Here is a 20,742-nt window from a genome sequence, read left to right on the forward strand (position 1 = left end):
GCTAAACCTCACAGATGGCGACGTTGGCGCTAAACAGTCGTTAGAATAACGAATTCCTGGGATTTCGATAGTTTTACATCGATCTCTTCGTCATTACTTTACTAAAAAAGGCACATGAAACGCTTCATTTCGCATAATTTTCAACGTAGACTGTAAAAGAATTCAACATAAATATAAATGTCGGTAAAGTGACGCGCCATCTTAGGTTCCCACTTGAGTATTCAAAATGACGTTACCACCAGAAAGGGTATAGATGAACTTTCATTTATCGACCTGGATGAAATTTCTCAGCGCCTTTCATATCATCTTAAATACGTTTGATCCTGTATACAGCACGTAATGATCTCCGGAGACTCGGTCGATAAATGTCTCCAGCTCGAAATTCCCACGAGTAGCAATAATAGTACGATGGAAACCGCGAAAACGTCAACAGCGACGCAGAGTGTTTTACCGGAAGACGTGGAAACGCCGTCGCCATGTTTCCGGCGAAACATGACGCCGGAAAAGCGGAGTACTTCGTCCATAAATTGTCGTATCTGCCACGAAGGTAGTTTAACAACATTTCAATGATTCCCAGTCGAATAAAATGTGTATAAAGTGAATATAGCCAAAATACACATTAGGTTGCTATATAATTAAACGCTTTCAGGGCGTATATAATCCAGCGTCGTAAGAATTCCTTTAATGCGATGACATAATTTTTTCCTAGATAAATATGTGGAATTTCTTTCCCGCAGATGGGAATTTGGAGGATCTAATAGATCCCTGCGAGTGTTCCGGTACTTTGGCCTTGATACACGCAAGTTGTTTGGAAAAGTGGCTGTCAACATCTAACACGGATCACTGTGAGATATGTAAATACCCGTACTCGATCAAGAGAAAAAACAAACCGGTGTTAAAGGTAAATAGACACTTAAGATGATATTAAAGGCGCTGAGAAATATAATCCAGGTCGATAAATCAAAATTCATCTATACCCTTTTCGGTGGTGACGTCATTTAGAGTACTCAAGTGGTAACATAAGCTGGCGCGTCGCGTTACCCACATTTATATTTATGTTTAAGTCTTTTACAGTCCACGTTGATAATTATACGAACTGAAGAGTTCCTTATGTCATTTCGGTAAAGTAACGACGAAGAGATCGACGTAAAACCGTCGAAATCTCGGGAATTCATTATTCCAACGACTTTACGACCAACGTCGCCATCTGTGAGGTTTAGCAGCAACTAAATTTTCCCTCTAAATACCCGCGTTAACGAAGAGACGAGCCAGCATTCTCTTGCAATCGTCGGGGAAAGTATTTCCCATATTTTCCCATCTAACTCTGTAATATTCCATTTCTACGATATTCTACATTGTTCGAGCTAGGTTCTGAAACTCTTCATTTTTTATTCTAAGCCTCCAAGAAGCGTAAAACAGCGAAAACGTGAACGGGCCCCGCCATGTTGGTTCCAGTCCATGATAAGTAAATAAATTCTCGATGAAAAATGAAATTTCCTGAGTTTAGGGCCTCCTCTTATATATCACGTGCGCTTGGTTTCGTGACATACACACATACAGACGAAAACAGCGCTTTAGTAAAATGGAGTAAAAAACGTATTATAGTATAGTAATACGTTTTTCTTTTTTAATTCTAGTCCTTTTATCTATGGTGGAATACCAGATCAGTACATGGACCTCAAGGAGTAGCGGGAGATTTACTTTGCTTGATGGTGTTGACGCCACTGTGCATCATGGCGACATATTTGTGCGGCATTGGCGCCTCTGCATACAGCAAGTTAGGCTTCTGGGAAGGCACTGGATTAGCTATACTCTGCTGCATGTTGGTTGCAACTTATTGCATCTGGTTTACCGTCACACTGAGGTACACATTTATTTTTTTTTTTTACTTAAACATTATAACCACCGTCGAGTTGTTCCTCAAAGGCGAGAAGAGAAATCCTTATTGTCGCGTTTCTTTTAGATCTTTGCAGTTCTCAATGACGTCAATTTGTCATCCACTTTATGGTTGAAATTACAGCAAATGAGGTGTATCAGTAAATAGAATAAAATTACGAAATAAGACAATCATGTTTACCAATAGATCCGTAAAATCCTAATCATAGACGGATGATATCTGTAAAAATGATTATTTACACCCCATTTATTATTGCGTACAAATTGAAATTCATTGTATGTACAAACCTTCTGACTATGTGCTTTACAAATGTTTACCGAACATCGCAACAAAGGTTATTCGTTAATGCAGGGCATTTATTGTATGCGGGAATTATTTGAATGGAAAGCTCTTCGGAATGATCCTCACCTCGCTTAAGAAATACCGCTTTATTTACGCTAGGAATGTTATTGAGTGGTGTAAAAATGTTTATGACAACATTAACATGGCAGCTCTTCATTTCCGGCTTCAGATTTCATTTCTCATCATGGAGGCAGTGGTGCAGGCGAAATCAAGATGTGACGTTACTTGTAAAGCACAAACCTGTCGAGCGGCCATATTTGAAATCGCCCCAAGACGACAACAACAACAATAATAATATCGGAAGCGGATACGAGAGTTCAGTGAATCATTTTCCTTGGTGTGGAATGATGTTCGACCAAAATCGCGATCATCTTTACAATTTGCAACATCAGACGAGTTTTGTTTAAATTTAATTTCTTCCGGCGGCGTTGTTCAACATTCAGAGTCGGGAAGACAATTGTGGTAATTAACAAGACTGCCTTTTTTCTATTATCCTAGTCGATATACGCGGAAAATATGTTTAGTATAGATAGTACCGTATATATGTATAAGTCTTTACACTAATCATGTTCATATCAAGTCATTTGGAATATTTTCACCAATGGCCTCACATCGTTTCGCTTCACAGTAATCGCAACAATGTACTGCACTAAAGCCGTGGAATTTTGTACTTAATGATAACTTATTTACGTAAATATATATTTTTTTATAGAAATAAATTGCAAACTCTGAATTATTGGGAGTCTTTCTTGACATTGTAAGAACCTGTACAGGAAATGAATACTCGGTTTAAAGTTTATTAAAGTGCCTTGTTTCGACCGATTTTAGATAATAATGACAATGTTAAAATGATTATACATTTAATTAATTGTTGATAAGCTCATCATACTATTTATATATGAAGAGAAACAGTGTTAACATAAACGGAAGTCTAATGCACTCTTTATAGACATTCAAAAGTAACTCTAGAACGTTTATAAATTGTATTTTAAGAAGTTAAAAAATGAAATAGGTATATTAATATCCTGAAAATGGTATTCATTTACTGTATCGCTAAGGTATTGATAGTATTGCGGATAAAGTTGACCTAAGTCAGTTTGGTACACGTGGAAGCACTTGAAAGTCAAAATACTTGTTCATAAGATTACGACGAGTGATATATAAAATTAATTAATATATTAAGAAATTTAATGAAACACGTGTACCTTTCTTCCAAGGTCAGGCCATTTGTCGCGCGTGGAAGAATCGATTCGTACACCTGTCGGAAGGCTCAAAGAAATTTTGTTTAGTAATTATTGATACATTTTCAAACTCGTTGAAAATTGCGCCCTACAAACGATAAGTATTCCGAGTACCAAACTGCAGTTCACAATAAATGTAACCTGACGTGGTTACATTCTCATGTAATTTGGCATGTAATGTGAACTATTAAATAATTTCGACTATTATTAACTATTAAACAACTATTAAAAAATTAATATTAGGGCTTCCACATTCTCATTTTCAATTCATTGAAAACGTGCCCGAGCCACACCATGTTGGTGTTAGTCCATAATAAAAAATAAATACATTTTTCATTAAAAATGAAATTTCATAAGTTTCAGGACCTACTTTAGGGCCTCCATTTTTCCGTGGTAAAATTTCAAACGAATCGGCACACGCAATTAGGAGAATAATTTCCTCCACGATTTGACTTCTCAGATGTATATAGGCTCTTTCATATCACCTTAAGGCGAATGCACTGAGATGCATTCTTTCGCAGGGTAGGTTTGCAATGCATGTTGCCTTGTCGTTTGACAATGCATAGAAACATGGGAGGTAACCAGCTGCCGAACGGTTACACTTTTCAATTATTTAAGTCTCAGTACTCTTGTCGATACTTACACATTGCGATTCTTGACGTAAGACTTAAGGTGAAGTGAAACACGTCGATCGAGTTCCTCGACGTGTTTCACTTCACCTTAAGGTGTTGTGAAAAGAATTAAAATTTCATGAGTTTCAGGACCTTCCTTATAGTCTCCTTATTCACGTTGTAAAGTTTCATTCCCTACATTTTGACGAAGAATTATGAAACATGCATTTGGAATTTTTCGACAAAAATTCATTTTTAAGGGGTGAGCCACCCCTTTGAAAAGTGAAACTTTTTTTGTATTGTTCTGGTCTATAAATTAATCTAGTTTCATTTGGATAGAGCAATTACTGCTCGCGTAAGGGGTAAAAGATGTAATCAAAAGGGTGGCTCACCCCTTAAAAATTAATTTTTTTCGACAAACTCCAAATGCATGTTTCATAATTCTTCATTCCCTACATTTTGACGGTTGTTTCATGAAAATCGGTCGAGAGCTTTTATATGAGACAGCCAATTCACCCCCTTGCACGGCCAACCTTGAAGTCTGATTTCAGGTCCAATATTGTCTGCACGGTCAGACGAATTTCGCCCATATGTCAAAATGGCCCCGTGTTCAGAGGATTAAATAAGAATTTTGTCGAAAAATTCCAAATGCATGTTTCATAATTCTTCATTCTCTACATTTTGACGGTTGTTTCATGAAAATCGGTCGAGAGCTTTTATATGAGACAGCCAATTCACCCCCTTGCACGGCCAACCTTGAAGTCTGATTTCAGGTCCAATATTGCCTGCACGGTCAGACGAATTTCGCCCATATGTCAAAATGGCCCCGTGTTCAGAGGGTTAAATAAGAATTTTGTCGAAAAATTCCAAATGCATGTTTCATAATTCTTCATTCCCTACACTTTGACGGTTGTTTCATGAAAATCGGTCGAGAGTTTTTATATGAGACAGCCAATTCACCCCCTTGCACGGCCAACCTTGAAGCCTGATTTCACCCCCTAAAAGTGTTTATCCACCGATAAAAAAAAAAACACGGATCCCTTAGATTTTAGTCCTCTATAACATATTTAAAAATGAACAAAATCGGAGGGGGACATCTCAGGTACCTTCCTTGTTAGAGCAAGGAGTGGTTTCATTTCACAGACCTGTATAGGAGGATTTTTATTTTTGAGACCTACATAAGCACTTAGCCTACTTCCAAGGACTTCTTATCATACCAAGCTAAGGATAGCTTAGCGGGAAAGGTATAATTTTCCCATAGATCTAAGACGACGATTGATTAATTATTCCTGCCAGTCGATAGACCCTGTTTGCATGTCGTTAACAATGGGTCAATTTTCAGGAATCCTTTGACAACCGAAGAACACATTGCCCCCCTTTGGAGTATAAAACCGAGGGGAGTAATTTATTATAAATGGCACTTATCATTTATCAACCGTCGAAACCTATTTTTATATTATTTATATTAGGTCTCCTTGAAGTGTAGGTATATACGCGTCTATTGTCAACGAGAGTTAAATGGAGGCCAAACCTTCGATTAATAATACTAACTAACTAATTTATTATAAATGGCACTTATCATTTATGAACCGTCGAAACCTATTTTTATATTATATATATTGGGTCTCCTTGAAGTGTAGGGATAATATACGCGTCTATTGTCAACGAGAGTTAAATGGAGGCCAAACCTTCGAAAGGTCGCTGCCATAATTAATCTAAGTCTCAAGTATTACCAATGAAGGAATATCGAAGCCAGCTCCGGATATCCGGTACAAATGGTAATGGTCCTTCAATGTACAGAGTTGAATGATAGGCGGTTCCGTCGGTACCAGGTCGCACAATAGGTCACTATTGATAAAAATCGAACACAAATCGATATAAGAAATAAACATTTCATTCAACACACTTAACACGATTACTCTCAACAGTTTTACATCATTTCTTAACGTGTGTTCCCACCATTTCGTGTTTACTGGCCATTTTTACCCTAATCCCATATGAACATTTCATAAAGTAACAATATCCTTAAAGTCAGAAACGGTCTTGAATGCTTTTACGCAAACTTGACAAGTCAGTTTTGACAGTTTCGGTCAATAAACGACGCTATAGGTCTTTCCCAAGTAACCCTTTTCTCAGTTGTCACGTGACGCGACCACGTGACGCGACCACGTGACGCGACCACGTGACGCGACCACGTGACGCGACCACGTGACGCGACCACGTGACGCGACCACGTGACCGGAGTGACACACAGTCACGGGGGTACGCACACGACTCCATGGCGCGTGCGCGTTTCCATGGCGACGAAAGTGCCTATACGTTAAGCGTTAGTCACGTCGCGATCAAAAGCTGCGAAAAGCCCGGGCTCGGTGCATCGCCTCGTGGAAAGTCGAAAGCTCGAATCGCTCGCGATAGATAATCGACTCGAAAAGTCGAAAGAGTGAGGAGAATTCACGCAACGAACGGACGAAATCCAAACCGACGCTATTAAACGTGTGTCGGTGAGCGTCCCGACGTCGAAACGCGTCAAGTGGCGGTCGTGTAAGACAAAGTCAAAAGTGGAGGTCAAAATGCCGGCCTCTCAGTGAAAAAAAAATAAAAAAAAAACAATATCCGGAAACGAAAATGAGGCGGAAAAACCGAGACGCGGAGTGGAGCGAATTCCCGTGGCTGATTTATCACTCCTAGACTACTTTGGGGAATTTCGATATCACTCGTCTATTTTGCAGTACGCGTACGACGGGCCTTAGGGAGATTATAAATCTTATCGTTTTAATTTCATTTGGGAAAAATTCCAAATCGAGGAAAGGTTATTTTAATCACCTACACCCTCCTCTGATTTCGTTTAGTTTATTATTAACGGATGGGAAATATTATTTACATTGTATAGACGGGGGAATAATCGTTGAGTTGGTGGGAGAGTTTGCACTTTTATTGCACATTTTTCTTTGTCACTTCAATTCCGTTTTGGGAAGGAATAGATATTTGTTAATGCCTCTTGGAAGATTATACGCGACGATATGTGACGCTGGAAGGAATGGCTTTAACCCTTTGGACACGGAGCCATTTCGACATATGGGCGAGATTCGCATGACCGTGCGGGCAATATTCGACCAAACGTCGGACGCCTTTAGGCGCTCTTAGTTACCAGAGGGTTAATCTAAAGTGACTTACGGGAAAGTTGGACAAGTTCCGCGGGTGATTCGCCGGGATTACTTTGAATGTAAAGGGCTGTAGGAAGTTCTGGAGAATCCCGAGGGTTTTAAAAGGGGGTGATCGAAGAATGTGAGTAAATGGCCGTGAAAAGATCTCGCCGCTCGTCGAACGACCTACTATGGGCATTTGCCTGGACACTGGTCAGTATTTTCACCCTAATTCATTCCATATCGTTAGTTCTTCATTATTTAAGACGACCTCAAATCCAACAATTCTCCATCTAAATTTTGAAGAACATTATTCATTTTATATTAGTGTTGTATACTGAGTAGAAAATGGTAATATCAATTTTACATCTATGTAACGTATGTTACGTTACATGTAAAATGTATGTCTAGCCTGTAATAGTAAATGATAAATATAATGATAAATAAAATACTAGCCTCCGTTAAGTGTCTTTATTAATAAAAAAAAGCATGTCAAAGTATCTGCAACTTTTAATGCAATTTGGTAGAGAAATTACGTTTTATCTTCCTACTTAGCATGTGAAGGAGAAACAAAATGGCGTCGGAGCGTGTCACGTGGTCACACTTTATGTGCGCTAAAGTCGTATGTCTTTCATAGAATCGTTATTTTTCTTAACAAGTAAATTGCACCTTTGACACAGACATAAATGTACGAAGGTTTCGGGCCATGTATTATATTAATTATGAAAAATAAAATAAAAATAACTATAACGTCATTAAGCTCATCCGTCAAATAACTAACTTCGAACTCCGCCGATGAATTGAATTAGACAAAAAAAAGATGAATTAATATGAATTAATATAATTCCTTAGGGAATCAAGTACTTGTCAACTTGACATTGTTTTATAATATTAATATTGATGATGTTTAAAAAGGTTAACGAAGGGGTGTTTTTCATGCGGCATTTTCATTTTATCATAAGACATTACGATATATTAATTGAAGAACCATTATTGATCATTTGGAAAGCGAAGTTATGTTAGGATAATGTATGTCGAGTCAATAAATGAAGTCTGGAATTAAAGAAGCACATACATTGCGATGTGGAAAGCAATCGATCCGTCTTCGAGCGATTTCTTAAAAGGAAAACATGTTTTCATGTACGTTGCAATTACAGTAGCGTGCGTCACTATGCCAATAAAAATTGTTATTAATACAAATATGACATTAATAGATATTGCCAATGCATAGTCTAGTGACTCCATGAGGTAACGCATATTGCCTAAACTATTGTTAGATCATTTTCAAACTCATGGGGATTATATGAAAGACTTTCGTAACATTTATATAAAATGAAAAAAAATAAACAATCGCCTGTTGGAAAATAAATTAAAGTGAAAAATATACTTGAGATTGATTACAACATAAGTGGTGTCAAGCTGAGACATATTAAATTATTTCCATTTTGTCGAGGAATCTTCCCATTGTTAATCTAACATTAATTAACACTCCCTCGATTTCTACGCAAATCATTTTCTGATGTCCTTATGCCATTACAGCGTTGATGTTAAATTATCAAAATATTACTTTGTTTTAAAAATATACATTTATACGCGTTATAGCTTTAGCTGAACAATACGTGTACTTTTACATCGTTAAAAAAAAAAACGAAATTATTAACAGAAAATAATTATGCTTCTTTTCGCTTAGATTTCCATGGCTATATTCAGGATTCTTCTTTTCTGTTTTCAGATAAGTCATTGATTTACCTTGAAAAAAAAAAAAAATAAAAATAAGAAATTAGATTGACATTTGTTACCTATTTTAGAGGACAACAGTTGCGACTTCGCATCGCCTTGAACTAAACTAGACTCTTATGAATTTTATATACTACAAGAACGCATAAGCGTTATATTGACTATTGACGATTGCATCGCAAATTGGCTGCCTCGCGTACATAATTTTTACTTATAGTACATAATTTGCATCGATGACATGTAAGAGGAAATATTCAGATTCCTGTTAACCATACACCTCCAGTACGCAATTGTCTTTACCAGGCATTCATTAAAAAAAGTTATCGAAAAATAATTCTTCTTCATAAAAACAAACGAATGCCTAAAACGTCATCTTTAAGATGATAGGAAAGTGGAGGCCTTCGAAACGTCAAATTGTTTATAGAATTTTTTTCAAAACTCCACCGAAACGTGTGAAACCTCACCACGTGAAAATGGTGTCCCTCGGAATAGTTTTGATACTATGAAATATAATTTTTAAAGAAAAATTCGTTCATTTATCCNTGTTAATCATTGGTGCAATCCAACAATGAGATTTCATTTTTTTTTTATTCGTACCCCTGAAATACTTCCGATTACACAAAACATGAAATAATTAAGTTCATTAAACAGAATCTAAAATATAATTATTCTTTATCATACTTTACTTTATTAATCATCGCACAATCGTGAATAAATATGAACAATGTTTATATAGGCGGACTCTTTCATATCACCTTAACTTGAATTAAAAAATGAAACGAACTTTAGAACACAGTTTAATGTGCCGAGGGTCAAGGAACAATTTGCAATTATCTTATTTGTCCGTAGTTTAATGACCGAAAGTTCCAAGGGACTTTACGAAATGGGAAAGTTGGTTCATTGTACCTGTATGTGAACATGTACATCGAGCTCAATTAATATCGATCCTCGGGCATCGGAGCAAGTAGTATCGATTCCGGTAATCGGGAACGAGGGAACGACTTCGTGACCCAAAGAACAATGCCGTGTGCAGTTTCTTTCAAACGGTTATTAACCACTTACGCCGGAAATTTATTAGCGAATACATAAATCAATTTTATTTTCTACCTTGGATTATCAGCTGTTTATATATATTGTACGATTTACAAGAAATCGTAATTTATATACTGTAAGATTTAAAAGAAATTGTAAATTTATATACTGTACGATTTACAAGAAATCGTAATTTATATACTGTAAGATATACAAGTCGTAAATTTATATATTGTACGATTTACAAGAAATCGTAAATTTATATACTGTAAGATATACAAGTCGTAAATTTATATATTGTACGATTTACAAGAAATCGTAAATTTATATACTGTAAGATTTACAAGAAATCGTAAATTTATATATTGCACGATTTACAAGAAATCGTAATTTATATACTGTAAGATTTACAGGAAATCGTAAATTTATGTATTGTACGATTTACAAGAAATTGTAAATTTATATACTGTACGATTTACAAGAAATCGTAAATTTATGTAATGTAAGATTTACAAGAAATCGTAAATTTATATATTGTACGATTACGTTAACTTTAACCTACGATTAGGTAATCGATGATTTAACCGGGTATAAGTATCGCGTATGTCAGATTGAAATAGTGGAGGACTTTTGTCATTGCAGAGCAACAAGATGGATCGCAGGTATACGACGACGGGGATGCTCGAAGTGCGGGAAAATGGCGAGGAGAAGCAGGACTTTTGGCAACGCCACCAGAAGGAAATTTCCCGATGCAAAACGTCGGCCCGGTCAAATTTGAAACGCCAAAGGTTCCCGTCATTTTCGTACTTGGTGAGCGTTAATAATAATCGCATATATATATATATATATTTCTAAGTTCTTTTAAGAGTCTTTTAATTCTACTAAACGGTTCGGATTTAATATTAAGGGTCTGCTCACTTAGTGCGTTTTAACCCTTTGGCTACTAAGAGGGCCTAAAGGCGCCCGACGTTTGGTCGAATATTGCCTGCACGGTCAGACGAATTTCGCCCGTATGTCGAAAGGGCTCCGTGTTCAAAGAGTTAACTATTATAACGATATATTAAATCGTCCAGAAAGCTCAATGAATCTCTCCAAGTTCTTCTATTTTCGCGGATATAGAAAACTAGCCGTTAAAATCGGCCCGTTTTATATTCTCATAGAGAAAAAATGACGGTTAACCCTTTGGCTATTAAGAGCGCTTAAAGGCGCCCGACGTTTGGTCGAATATTGCCTGCACGGTCAGACGAATTTCGCCCGTATGTCGAAATGGCTCCGTGTTCAAAGGGTTAAAACTAGTGTTTGAAAGCGCGTTATGTAGACGAGCTCTTAATCATTGCACTTGATTGTTTATCGTAAGATGACGTTTAACGAAATGAGATGAATTAGCCTTACAAAAGCAAAAAAATGAGATATGAATAAAATATGATATTTTATGTTCCCAGGGGGTCCTGGCAGCGGAAAGGTGACCCATTGTGATACATTAACGCAAGAAACAAAAGGAATCACGCATATCAACATGACGGATCTTCTTCAACAGTACGCGTTGGGTAATGGTAAGAAAATGTTAAATCGTCACAATCCATATTTTCGAAAAATACCATACACCATACCATAGACATTTAATCGTAGAGTGATGAAACGATAAAATGTTAAAAAAAAATAAGGAAAAGAACCGAGGAGATGTAAAAGTGGGATATTACGACGAGTATTGTTTAATATATTTGCGTGAATGGGGAGTATTATTTAATACATTTATATGAGTGGAAAGTATTGTTTAATACATTTGTCCGAGTAGGGAGCATTGTTCAATATATTTTCTATCGCCAAGAGGTTGTACCTATATCAGACATTTAATCGTAGAGTGATGGAACGATGAAATGTTAAAAAAACGAAGGAAAAGAACCGAGGACTGGACGAAATCCGTAATTATCTTCGATCAATGGGATCAGACGTAGAAGTGGGGTATTACGACGGTGAAGTATACTTCACAGCGAGCGTGCGAACGACTATGCATAATATACTAAACGTCGAGAATCGATTTCCCAGTAATCGATATATGAATACAGTCTTTTTTCACCATTCCTCACGCGGTTATCCCATATTAATGTCATCTGCGTACTGTCATTTCGCGATACGCAATATTTACCAGACGATCAAGGAACTTGGTAGAGTTTCGAGCCAAATACATTTGCGCGAGATTTCAACTGAGCCGCACAACAATATTCAGAATTAAAACGGAATTTAACGTGCTTACGAATTTATATTCAATAATAACAGGGTTTTAATGTGGACAATTGTCTCAAGAAGAATAATTCTTTTGCTCGATTCGTAATTCTATTTAATGACATTCGCATATGATCGGCCGTTTCTTTTTAATGGTTATTAATCAATTAAAAGAAGTTTCATTTTACATATGGCATTTTTTAATCGCGCTCGTTTTTCTTCAACTGTTTGATTTATTTTTAATTTACCATTTCACAGTTTCCGGCACGAAGAGCCAACATTGTTTTATACACTGTGCGATTAAAAAACGGCTTGAAAAAAAAACAAGATCATGTTAGCATGTTCAATACCAGCTCAATTTGATTCGATACAATCATTTGTTTCAATTTGTCACGTAGAGTTATGGGCATGTTTAATCGGACTTCATCGTCGAATCGTGCAGAAGCGAACATGTTTAATCTCACTTATTCCATTTGAAGTTTATGTTTAATCACATACATTCTAGTTAAAGTGCACGACCTATCCAACGATGAGATTTCATTTGTTTTCATTATTCGTACCCCTGAAATACTTCCGATTACACAAAACGTGAAATAATTAACTTCATTGAACAGAATCTAAAATATAATTATTCTTTATCATACTTTACTTTATTAATCATCGCACAATCGTGAATAAATATGAACAATGTTTATTTTCTGAAAAATCATGTTAATCATTGGTGCAATCCAACAATGAGATTTCATTTTTTTTTTATTCGTACCCCTGAAATACTTCCGATTACACAAAACATGAAATAATTAAGTTCATTAAACAGAATCTAAACTATAATTATTCTTTATCATACTTTACTTTACTTTATTAATCATCGTACAATCGTGAATAAATATGAACAATGTTTATTTTCTGAAAAATCACGTTAATCATTGGTGCACCGCGGGGAGAAGTAATTCTCTTTATTAAATAAATATTCTTTTATCTTTACAGATATGCAAGATTTCAGCCAATTGAGCAGCAAAACCGTGACGGAGGTTTTGATGCTCGAAATGAAAATGTCGCCAGGAGCGAAGACATTTTTGGTTAGCGGATATCCACGGAATATGCGAGACGTCGTTGAATATTCCGAAAAGGTAAGATTAATGTAAATTCCCCCCCTACAATTGTTAATGTAAACGCATGCAACATTGTTTCATTAAATTCTTATGAAATCGGTCAAATGTTCGCGTCATTTCTTTTAACCCTTTGAGCGCTGTCGACGCATATGTGCATCCGACGTTTGGTCGAATATCGCTAGCACGCCCTGACGAAATTCGCCCATACGCCGAAAGTGCTTAGCACCCTAAGGGTTAACCAATTTGCATCTGAGCTGACACTATTTGTTTAAGAATTCCATACACGCGTAAATATTGATTAACCTGGATGAATCACGTTCTAACATTGTCAAATTTCATTGTAATGAAATTGGTCAGATGTTCGCGTCATTTCATTTACTTTCATATCATCCTAAGGGTCCAGAAGGATCCTTAAGATGATATAAAAAAAAATACCTAAATTCCTGCAAAGGAGTGCCGGCGACTAAACCCAATGCACACGTGCCGATAAATCAATTAATAAATGAAATTTAATTTATTGATCTGGATTAAATTTCTCAGCGCCTTCCGTATCATCCTAAGGGTCCAGAAGGATCCTTAAGATGATATAAAAAAAATACCTAAATTCCTGCAAAGGAGTGCCGGCGACTAAACACAATGCACACGTGCCGATAATTCGCGAATGGCCGGGATGTCAATTATTTTCGCCCTGTCCCGGAAAAGTAATGGATATTTCCGTCGGCCTTACAGCATAAATGATCGATATTGGCGAGGACACGCGTGGACTTTGTCCAGGAATACCCAATTGCCAGGACAAAAAGCCTAAAATAAGCACATCCCAGAAGAAGAGGGCAGAATCGAGACCGAAGATCCAATAATACGTCCACAGATTCCGACCACGTCTCGACTTCCCCGAATAAACATTCTTTAAACTAATTGAAAATTATTGAAACATTCGGTTGCACTCATTGAGTCATAAAAGCCTTACAGATACCCATCTCGTTATAAGTACACCGAAAAAAAAAAAGAAGAATTCATCGAACCAAAGAAATGTTTCTTCGAATGGTACCGAAGAAACATTTTGTTAATTCTAAGAGTAATTATTTCGATGATATTGTTTTTTTTTCTCAGTGTACTCATCGCTACCAAAATATTTTCAATTACCATCTTTCAGAATCTGAATTAATTTATATTCACTTTAGAATGACAAAACTCACGGCTTTATTTAATTGATTTATTTTCATGTTAGTATTTTATATTAACCATGGGGAATTTTTATTATATGTCCGGTAGATTTGTTTAACATATCCCTTGGGATATATTTCATTTTGCAGATACAAATAGTGAACGGCGTCGTACTTGTATCCTGGAGGCAGGAACTCCTGGAAAGACAAATCAATTATGGCGCCCAATTAGGTCAAGTAATTTTGAGACTGGCCAGAATGGAGCTTCAAAATTTCTATAGAAACGTCATGCCGGTTGCCGAATATTTTGACCAGAGCGGAATGTTATTGGCGGTGAGTTCTCATTTTCCATTTTTTTTTTCTTTTCTACATATTCCCTAAGAGCAATGTTTTGCGACGTAAATGATAATGCCTTGAAAAACTGAATCATGACGAACAATGTTGAGTTTAGTACTTCTATCAGAAATCTCTTCGTTTTCCAAATTTGGGAATATTCGTGTTCTTGGATTTTATTTTCATTGATAAGGTGAATCTCAACAAAATACCTTCCGTGTAAAAAAATATGATATCGCTACCGCGTCTCTTGATAACAGAATGGTTGTCGATTTAAACTAAATTAAGAAAAGAAGGCATATTTTTTTATAGCAACATTTCGTCTTAAGACAAAAATTGAACCATGATGAACAATGTTGAGTTTAGTATTCCTATGAAGAATATCATCGTTTTCCAAATTTGGGAATATTCATATTCTTGGATTTTAATTTCATTGATAAGGGGAATCTGAACAAAAGCACCTTCCGTGTAAAAAAATATGATATCGCTCCCGCTTATGTTGATAACAGAATGGTTGTCGATTTAAACTAAATTAAGAAAAGAAGGCATATTTTTTTTATAGCAACATTGCAATAATTAGAATTAAATCAATTGCAGATAAACGGCGAGAGAAATCCGAGCGAAGTTTACGTCGACTTCCGAGACGCCGTGATGAGGATATTAAGAGTGCCAGAAGAAAATCCGAAATCGGAAGTTCCACAATCAGTGGAAGCAGAAGTATGAAAGCAACTCGAGAAGAGATAAAACATTAAAATTTCCGCGATTAATAAATTTCTCGACATCCAACTTCCTTTCTTTCAGGTGCAAGTGGAAAGAACGACGGTCCCAGTTTCACCGCCGGCGAAACAAATAGTCGTAGCAGAAATTACGCCACCGTCACCAGCTGATAACGTGCATCCATCAAAGACAGCAGATAAGCCCAGAAAAGGGATTCCCTTATTCATATGGGTGATAGGTGAGCAAGAAAAAAATCCATAATGCGTTTCAACTTATCTGACCAGAAATGGCTGCTAATCGAAGCGTCGGTAATAGTTGGCAGTCCTAGCAGTTAAAAAATTTCTTATAAAAAAAAAAAAGAAAAGAAAATGAAATTTCATGAATGTCAGAACCTAGGTTCTCAGTGTTTTCACCCTATTAATTTTTACCCTGGTAGCCTATTTACAACACAAACTTACTGTTAGTGATTGCCGACGATAACCCCCGGTGCCGCCAACAAATTCTGCAATTAAGTTAATAAAGTATTTGGCGCTTACCGCCACCTCTGCGGCCCCTCTACGTTAATGTAACACGTGGTAATATTGTGATCGATTTAAAGGTGGTCCCGGAAGCAACAAGGCAACACTATGCACCCAGGCAGTCAGAAATATCCCAGGGTGGGTTCACGTTAGCATAGGTGGATTGCTGCGCAATATGGCCTCCTCGAATCCGGTGGTAAACGAGGCGATAGTTTCCGGTGGAATGGTCCCTCAAGACGTGGCAATGCAACTGGTGGAACAGCAGGTGATTCTGAATCGCGACACGGACGGCATACTCTTGGATGGATTCCCTAGAGACATTAACCAAGTTCAGGAGTTCGAGAACAAGGTGAGTCCGTCGTAGTCACTTAGGAACAATTCGGCTTTTAGAGGTCTCTTCGTTTTCCCTAGACCTTTCTAAACTTTTACGAAAAATCTACACTTTGGGGCTCGTTTTGCGAGGGCATCTACCCCCTAGTGTACAATGGCGGACATGAATGCCTCCCCTGCAGATACGGCATCGCCTGTGCAGGATGAGAGGGCATCGATGTCTCTCAGTGTACAATGGCGGACATGAATGCCTCCCCTGCAGATACGGCATCGCCTGTGCAGGTTGGGAGGGCACTGATGTCTCCCAGTGTACACCTTCTCTAGACCTTCTACCCTCGATCCCGAGCGAGGGCAAGATGTTATAAAACCGTAGGCCGTGAATCGGCGGCAAATCTGAACATTGAAAAGACCACAGAAAACAAACAGGAAGATACAAAGTTTCTACCAATAAAATGACTTTAACCGACGATTGCAAGAGAATGCTGGCGCGTTGCTGCTCACTTTGCCAATTCTTATCTTTGATGTTCACTTTATCGATCGGAATTTTCATTCTATACTCTGTTTGGCTAACATTAGGAAATTAAATTGGGGCATCTACCCCCGAGTGCACAATGGCGGACATGAATGCCTCCCCTGCAGATACGGCATCGCCTGTGCAGGTTGGGAGGGCATTGATGTCTCCCAGTATACACCTTCTCTAGACTTTCTACCCTCGATCCCGAGCGAGAGCAAGATGTTATAAAACTGTAGGCTGTGAATTCGGCGGCAAATCTGAACATTGAAAAGCCCAACAGGACGACAGACCAAAAGACCACAGAAAAAACAAACAGGAAGATACAAAGTTTCTACCAAGAAAATGACTTTAACCGACGATTGCAAGAGAACGCTGGCTCGTTGCTGCTCACTTTGCCAATTCTTATCTCTGATATTCTCTTTATCGATCGGAATTTTTATTCTATACTCTGTTCGGCTAACATTAGGAAATTAAATTCGGGATTTACGAACGTTAAGCATGGATCGATTGATTCGTAAAGGCGAGAGGCGTAATCTAAGAAATAAATGTGGGGCACGATGCGCGTATAAATTCCTTGGGTATGATCGTAACTAAAGACAGGATTTTTCCTTTTCAGTTTGGACAAAAACCGCCATTGGTGCTGTTGGATTGTTCCAAACTTCAGTTGGGTCGAGGCAGACCGGACGATAACGTAACTTCGTTTAGAAGAAGACTGGAGCTCTTTCGTGAAATCTCCCTGCCAATGTTGAAAGCTCTCGACAATGATAATCGATTGACAATCGTACGTATGGTTACCATCGTCTTTTTTTATATATAATACTACCACTGAATCTCAGCCGAAATTGTGATATACTCAACTCCATACATTGCAGTCATTAGAATGTCATGTTTCTTTCAAGATCGACGGTGACACGGACGTCCCGAGTGTGCAGCAGGATTTTGCAGCAGCGCTGTACCAACTGCAACGCGGTTTACGAATCATGGAAGAAGGGAATCCCAGATTACCGGGTGTTACTCGTAACAACGACGGGAGGCACCCAAACTCCTTGGCCTCCGTTAACATCAACGGAGGCCGAAAGATAATAGGATCAGGAAAAAAGAAACAAAGTGCCACAAGAAGTGCCGACAGAGGCGTTGGGGCATTGGCCACCCAAGTGGACAAGATGGCGAACACGATGGCGCAAAATTTCGCGCGCAACAAGTCCCATCGCGAAGATGACGCCAATCCTCCTAGGAACTCTTTAATCAATGGCACCATATCTAACGCAGTTAACAGCATCGACTCCATCTCGAGGAAGGTTCAGGACGTAACCGACCAGAAAGTTACGCAAATGGCGAACGGGGGCACCAGGATAGCGAACGGCGTCCTGACCAACGCCAAACCAACCCTGGGCAATGGCGTGGTTCGCCAAAGTGATAATGTTTCTTTATATCAGAACGGCATAGCTAACGGGGCGGCCCACGTTCTCCAAAATGGCGTCGCACACCTCACGAATGGGATCCCCGGTAACAAAATCGCACCGGAGATCGGGAAACGCTCGAAGAATCTGACTAAAGATCCGTTAACGAGGATGATCAACGAGGTTGAAAGCTATCAGCATGATCTTCATATTTAAATAGTTAACTGCGTCCGACGCGTATACACGTCGGTAACAAGTAACTTTAAGTAAATTTCGCAGTTAACACGTTAAGGGATTTGCAATTCCCTGGGAAGGGTTAGCACTTGTCTGAATTGAAGCGGTTACAACCGAAGAGAATTATAGATTAGAATAATCTAATAAAATAAAAAAAAAAGTAAGTGGAACTGCAAATGCTAATAGAGGAGTAGTTAAGGTGGTGCTAATTGGAAGTATTCTCACTAGAGCGACATTAAACCCTATTTCCCCTAAGATTTGTCCGTAACTTTTGTAAAAGTATTCCCTTTAAGCAAATTACTTATTAGTCTTGATTAGTAATTAATAAGAAGCGGGCCAAAAGTGTAAATACATTTACACTTTTCTAGTTGAATAACATTCGGAAAAATCTCAGTGGAATACTAAGTACTCTCGTAGAATAGGGGATTAACTCGATAAAAGTGTACAATGAAAATTGTTGCAATAGTTCACTAGTGATAAATGATGTTTGGAATACACGAGTAATGTAATCGATTGATCATCGGTTATAATTATAGATCACGATGATCCTCAATTTTTCGATATGACTGACAACGCATTACGGTTTACAAGAACAAATTCGATTACGTTAACTATGAAAATGTAATTAAACAAGTTTACGTGTCATGGCGTATATTGGTTGTTATCATTGTCCAGAAATTACTTTGCGCCGTTCATGAACAAATATCCTATAATGAGCAAATAACTATCTTGGAAGTTTGAACATTTTTGTATAGTTTACGATATATTACATTTTTATGAATATATTGTGCAGTTACAACATATTCATTAATGATCATTTATTACAAAGCCGTATATTTTATTACGTCCGTTACCAGAGAATTTCTATATATTAGTGTTATACGATTAAAAGTGTATAAAATATTATTAAACCATGAATTTACGGTCGCTCGTTACTGAAACATCAGTTAGCAACAGTTTTAGCCAAATAACCTCATTATAGAATAACAGATGTATTTTTTAACCATTTATTACGTGTTACCGCAATGTATTATTTTCACGATAGAATTAAGCAAGGTGCGTATGATTTCAACAACAAAAAGAAACTACTCTTCAAATTTTAGTCCATCATAACCGTGAAGCGTTATCTTGAATTAGTCCTAAACAACAGGAATCTAAATGTTTAATTTAATGTTGCATGTATCAATTTACTGGAACGCAATAAATATACACAACAGTAAACTGTTTCCCCACTTCGTCCAATAAGAGCTGTTATTTGTTTACTACAATATTCGTGTACTGAACAAACGTTAATTGTTAGAATTATTATTGATACTGAAACAGTGGACGAGGTACAATATATCACCTTATGTTCATCCGTTATATCACAGTGACAATAAACATCATTTAACACCTTTTACCAGCAGGTTCTGCAGCGATGAATTACCCATGATGACTCGAAAAAGAAAGAAAAAAAACGGTCCTGTTAATTGATCCATCTAAACCTCGAAAAGGACACAACCGGCGAACAATTCAGAAGTCCCATAGAAGCCCAGATCCTAATACCATTCGGTGTTTTCGAAGTTTGGTGGCTTACCATTATGGCAATCTCCCAACTCTAAAAAAGCAACAACTGAAAAAGCGATGAACTCCTTACAAAAACTCAAAAACCCTGTATCTCCTCCGAAAAAAATCCCAGCTACTAGCTCGAGAGATCAATTTAAGCAGAACAACCTTCCCCACCAAGCTGAAAAAGTGATGAACTCCTCAGAAAAACTCCAAAACCCTGTATCTCCTCTGAAAAAAATCCCAGCCACTAGCTCGAGAGATCAATTTAAACCGAACAACCTTCCCCACCAAGCTGAAAAAGCGATGAACTCCTCAGAAAAACTCCAAAACCCTGTATCTCCTCCGAAAAAAATCCCAGCCACTAGCTCGAGAGATCAATTTAAACCGACAACCTTCCCCATCAAGCTACCGTGGACGCGATTCGCATCGCGAAAAAAATTCACAAACATCCTTTAACATATTTTAACATCTTCTACCAACAAGTGCAGCAAGCTCGATTTCGATTAACTGCCCATGATGATTTTACCAAAAATGGCTTCTTCCAGGTGATCCACCTAAACCTGCAAAGTGGCACAAAAGTACAGGTAAAACGGAACATTGAAGAAACACCAGGAAGTCGCCAGATTCTCCGAAGTGGCCCACCTAAC

General features: G+C 37.7%; 2 protein-coding genes across 2 annotated transcripts; both read left to right on the forward strand.

Annotated features, from left to right (window-relative positions):
• The first annotated feature begins 378 nt into the window (after nt 1-378).
• On the forward strand, nt 379-2,946 carry LOC105696758 (E3 ubiquitin-protein ligase MARCH3). The gene is made up of 4 exons (XM_012419471.1): nt 379-547; nt 738-901; nt 1,638-1,864; nt 2,409-2,946. Exons 1-4 carry the CDS (start codon nt 409-411, stop codon nt 2,644-2,646), a joined length of 768 nt encoding a protein of 255 aa, XP_012274894.1. The 5' UTR covers nt 379-408; the 3' UTR covers nt 2,647-2,946.
• Nucleotides 2,947-6,468: 3,522 nt separating this feature from the next.
• On the forward strand, nt 6,469-19,469 carry LOC105696642 (adenylate kinase isoenzyme 5). The gene is made up of 10 exons (XM_012419266.2): nt 6,469-7,447; nt 10,646-10,813; nt 11,446-11,556; nt 13,214-13,356; nt 14,652-14,834; nt 15,432-15,551; nt 15,636-15,789; nt 16,150-16,418; nt 17,530-17,694; nt 17,813-19,469. The coding sequence occupies exons 1-10, from the start codon at nt 7,426-7,428 to the stop codon at nt 18,527-18,529; spliced, it is 2,052 nt and encodes a 683-aa protein (XP_012274689.1). The 5' UTR covers nt 6,469-7,425; the 3' UTR covers nt 18,530-19,469.
• The last annotated feature ends 1,273 nt before the right edge of the window (nt 19,470-20,742 follow it).

This window comes from Orussus abietinus, unplaced genomic scaffold (genome assembly GCF_000612105.2).
Source record: "Orussus abietinus isolate OABI.00-Male unplaced genomic scaffold, Oabi_2.0 scaffold13, whole genome shotgun sequence".
NCBI lineage: Eukaryota > Metazoa > Arthropoda > Insecta > Hymenoptera > Orussidae > Orussus > Orussus abietinus.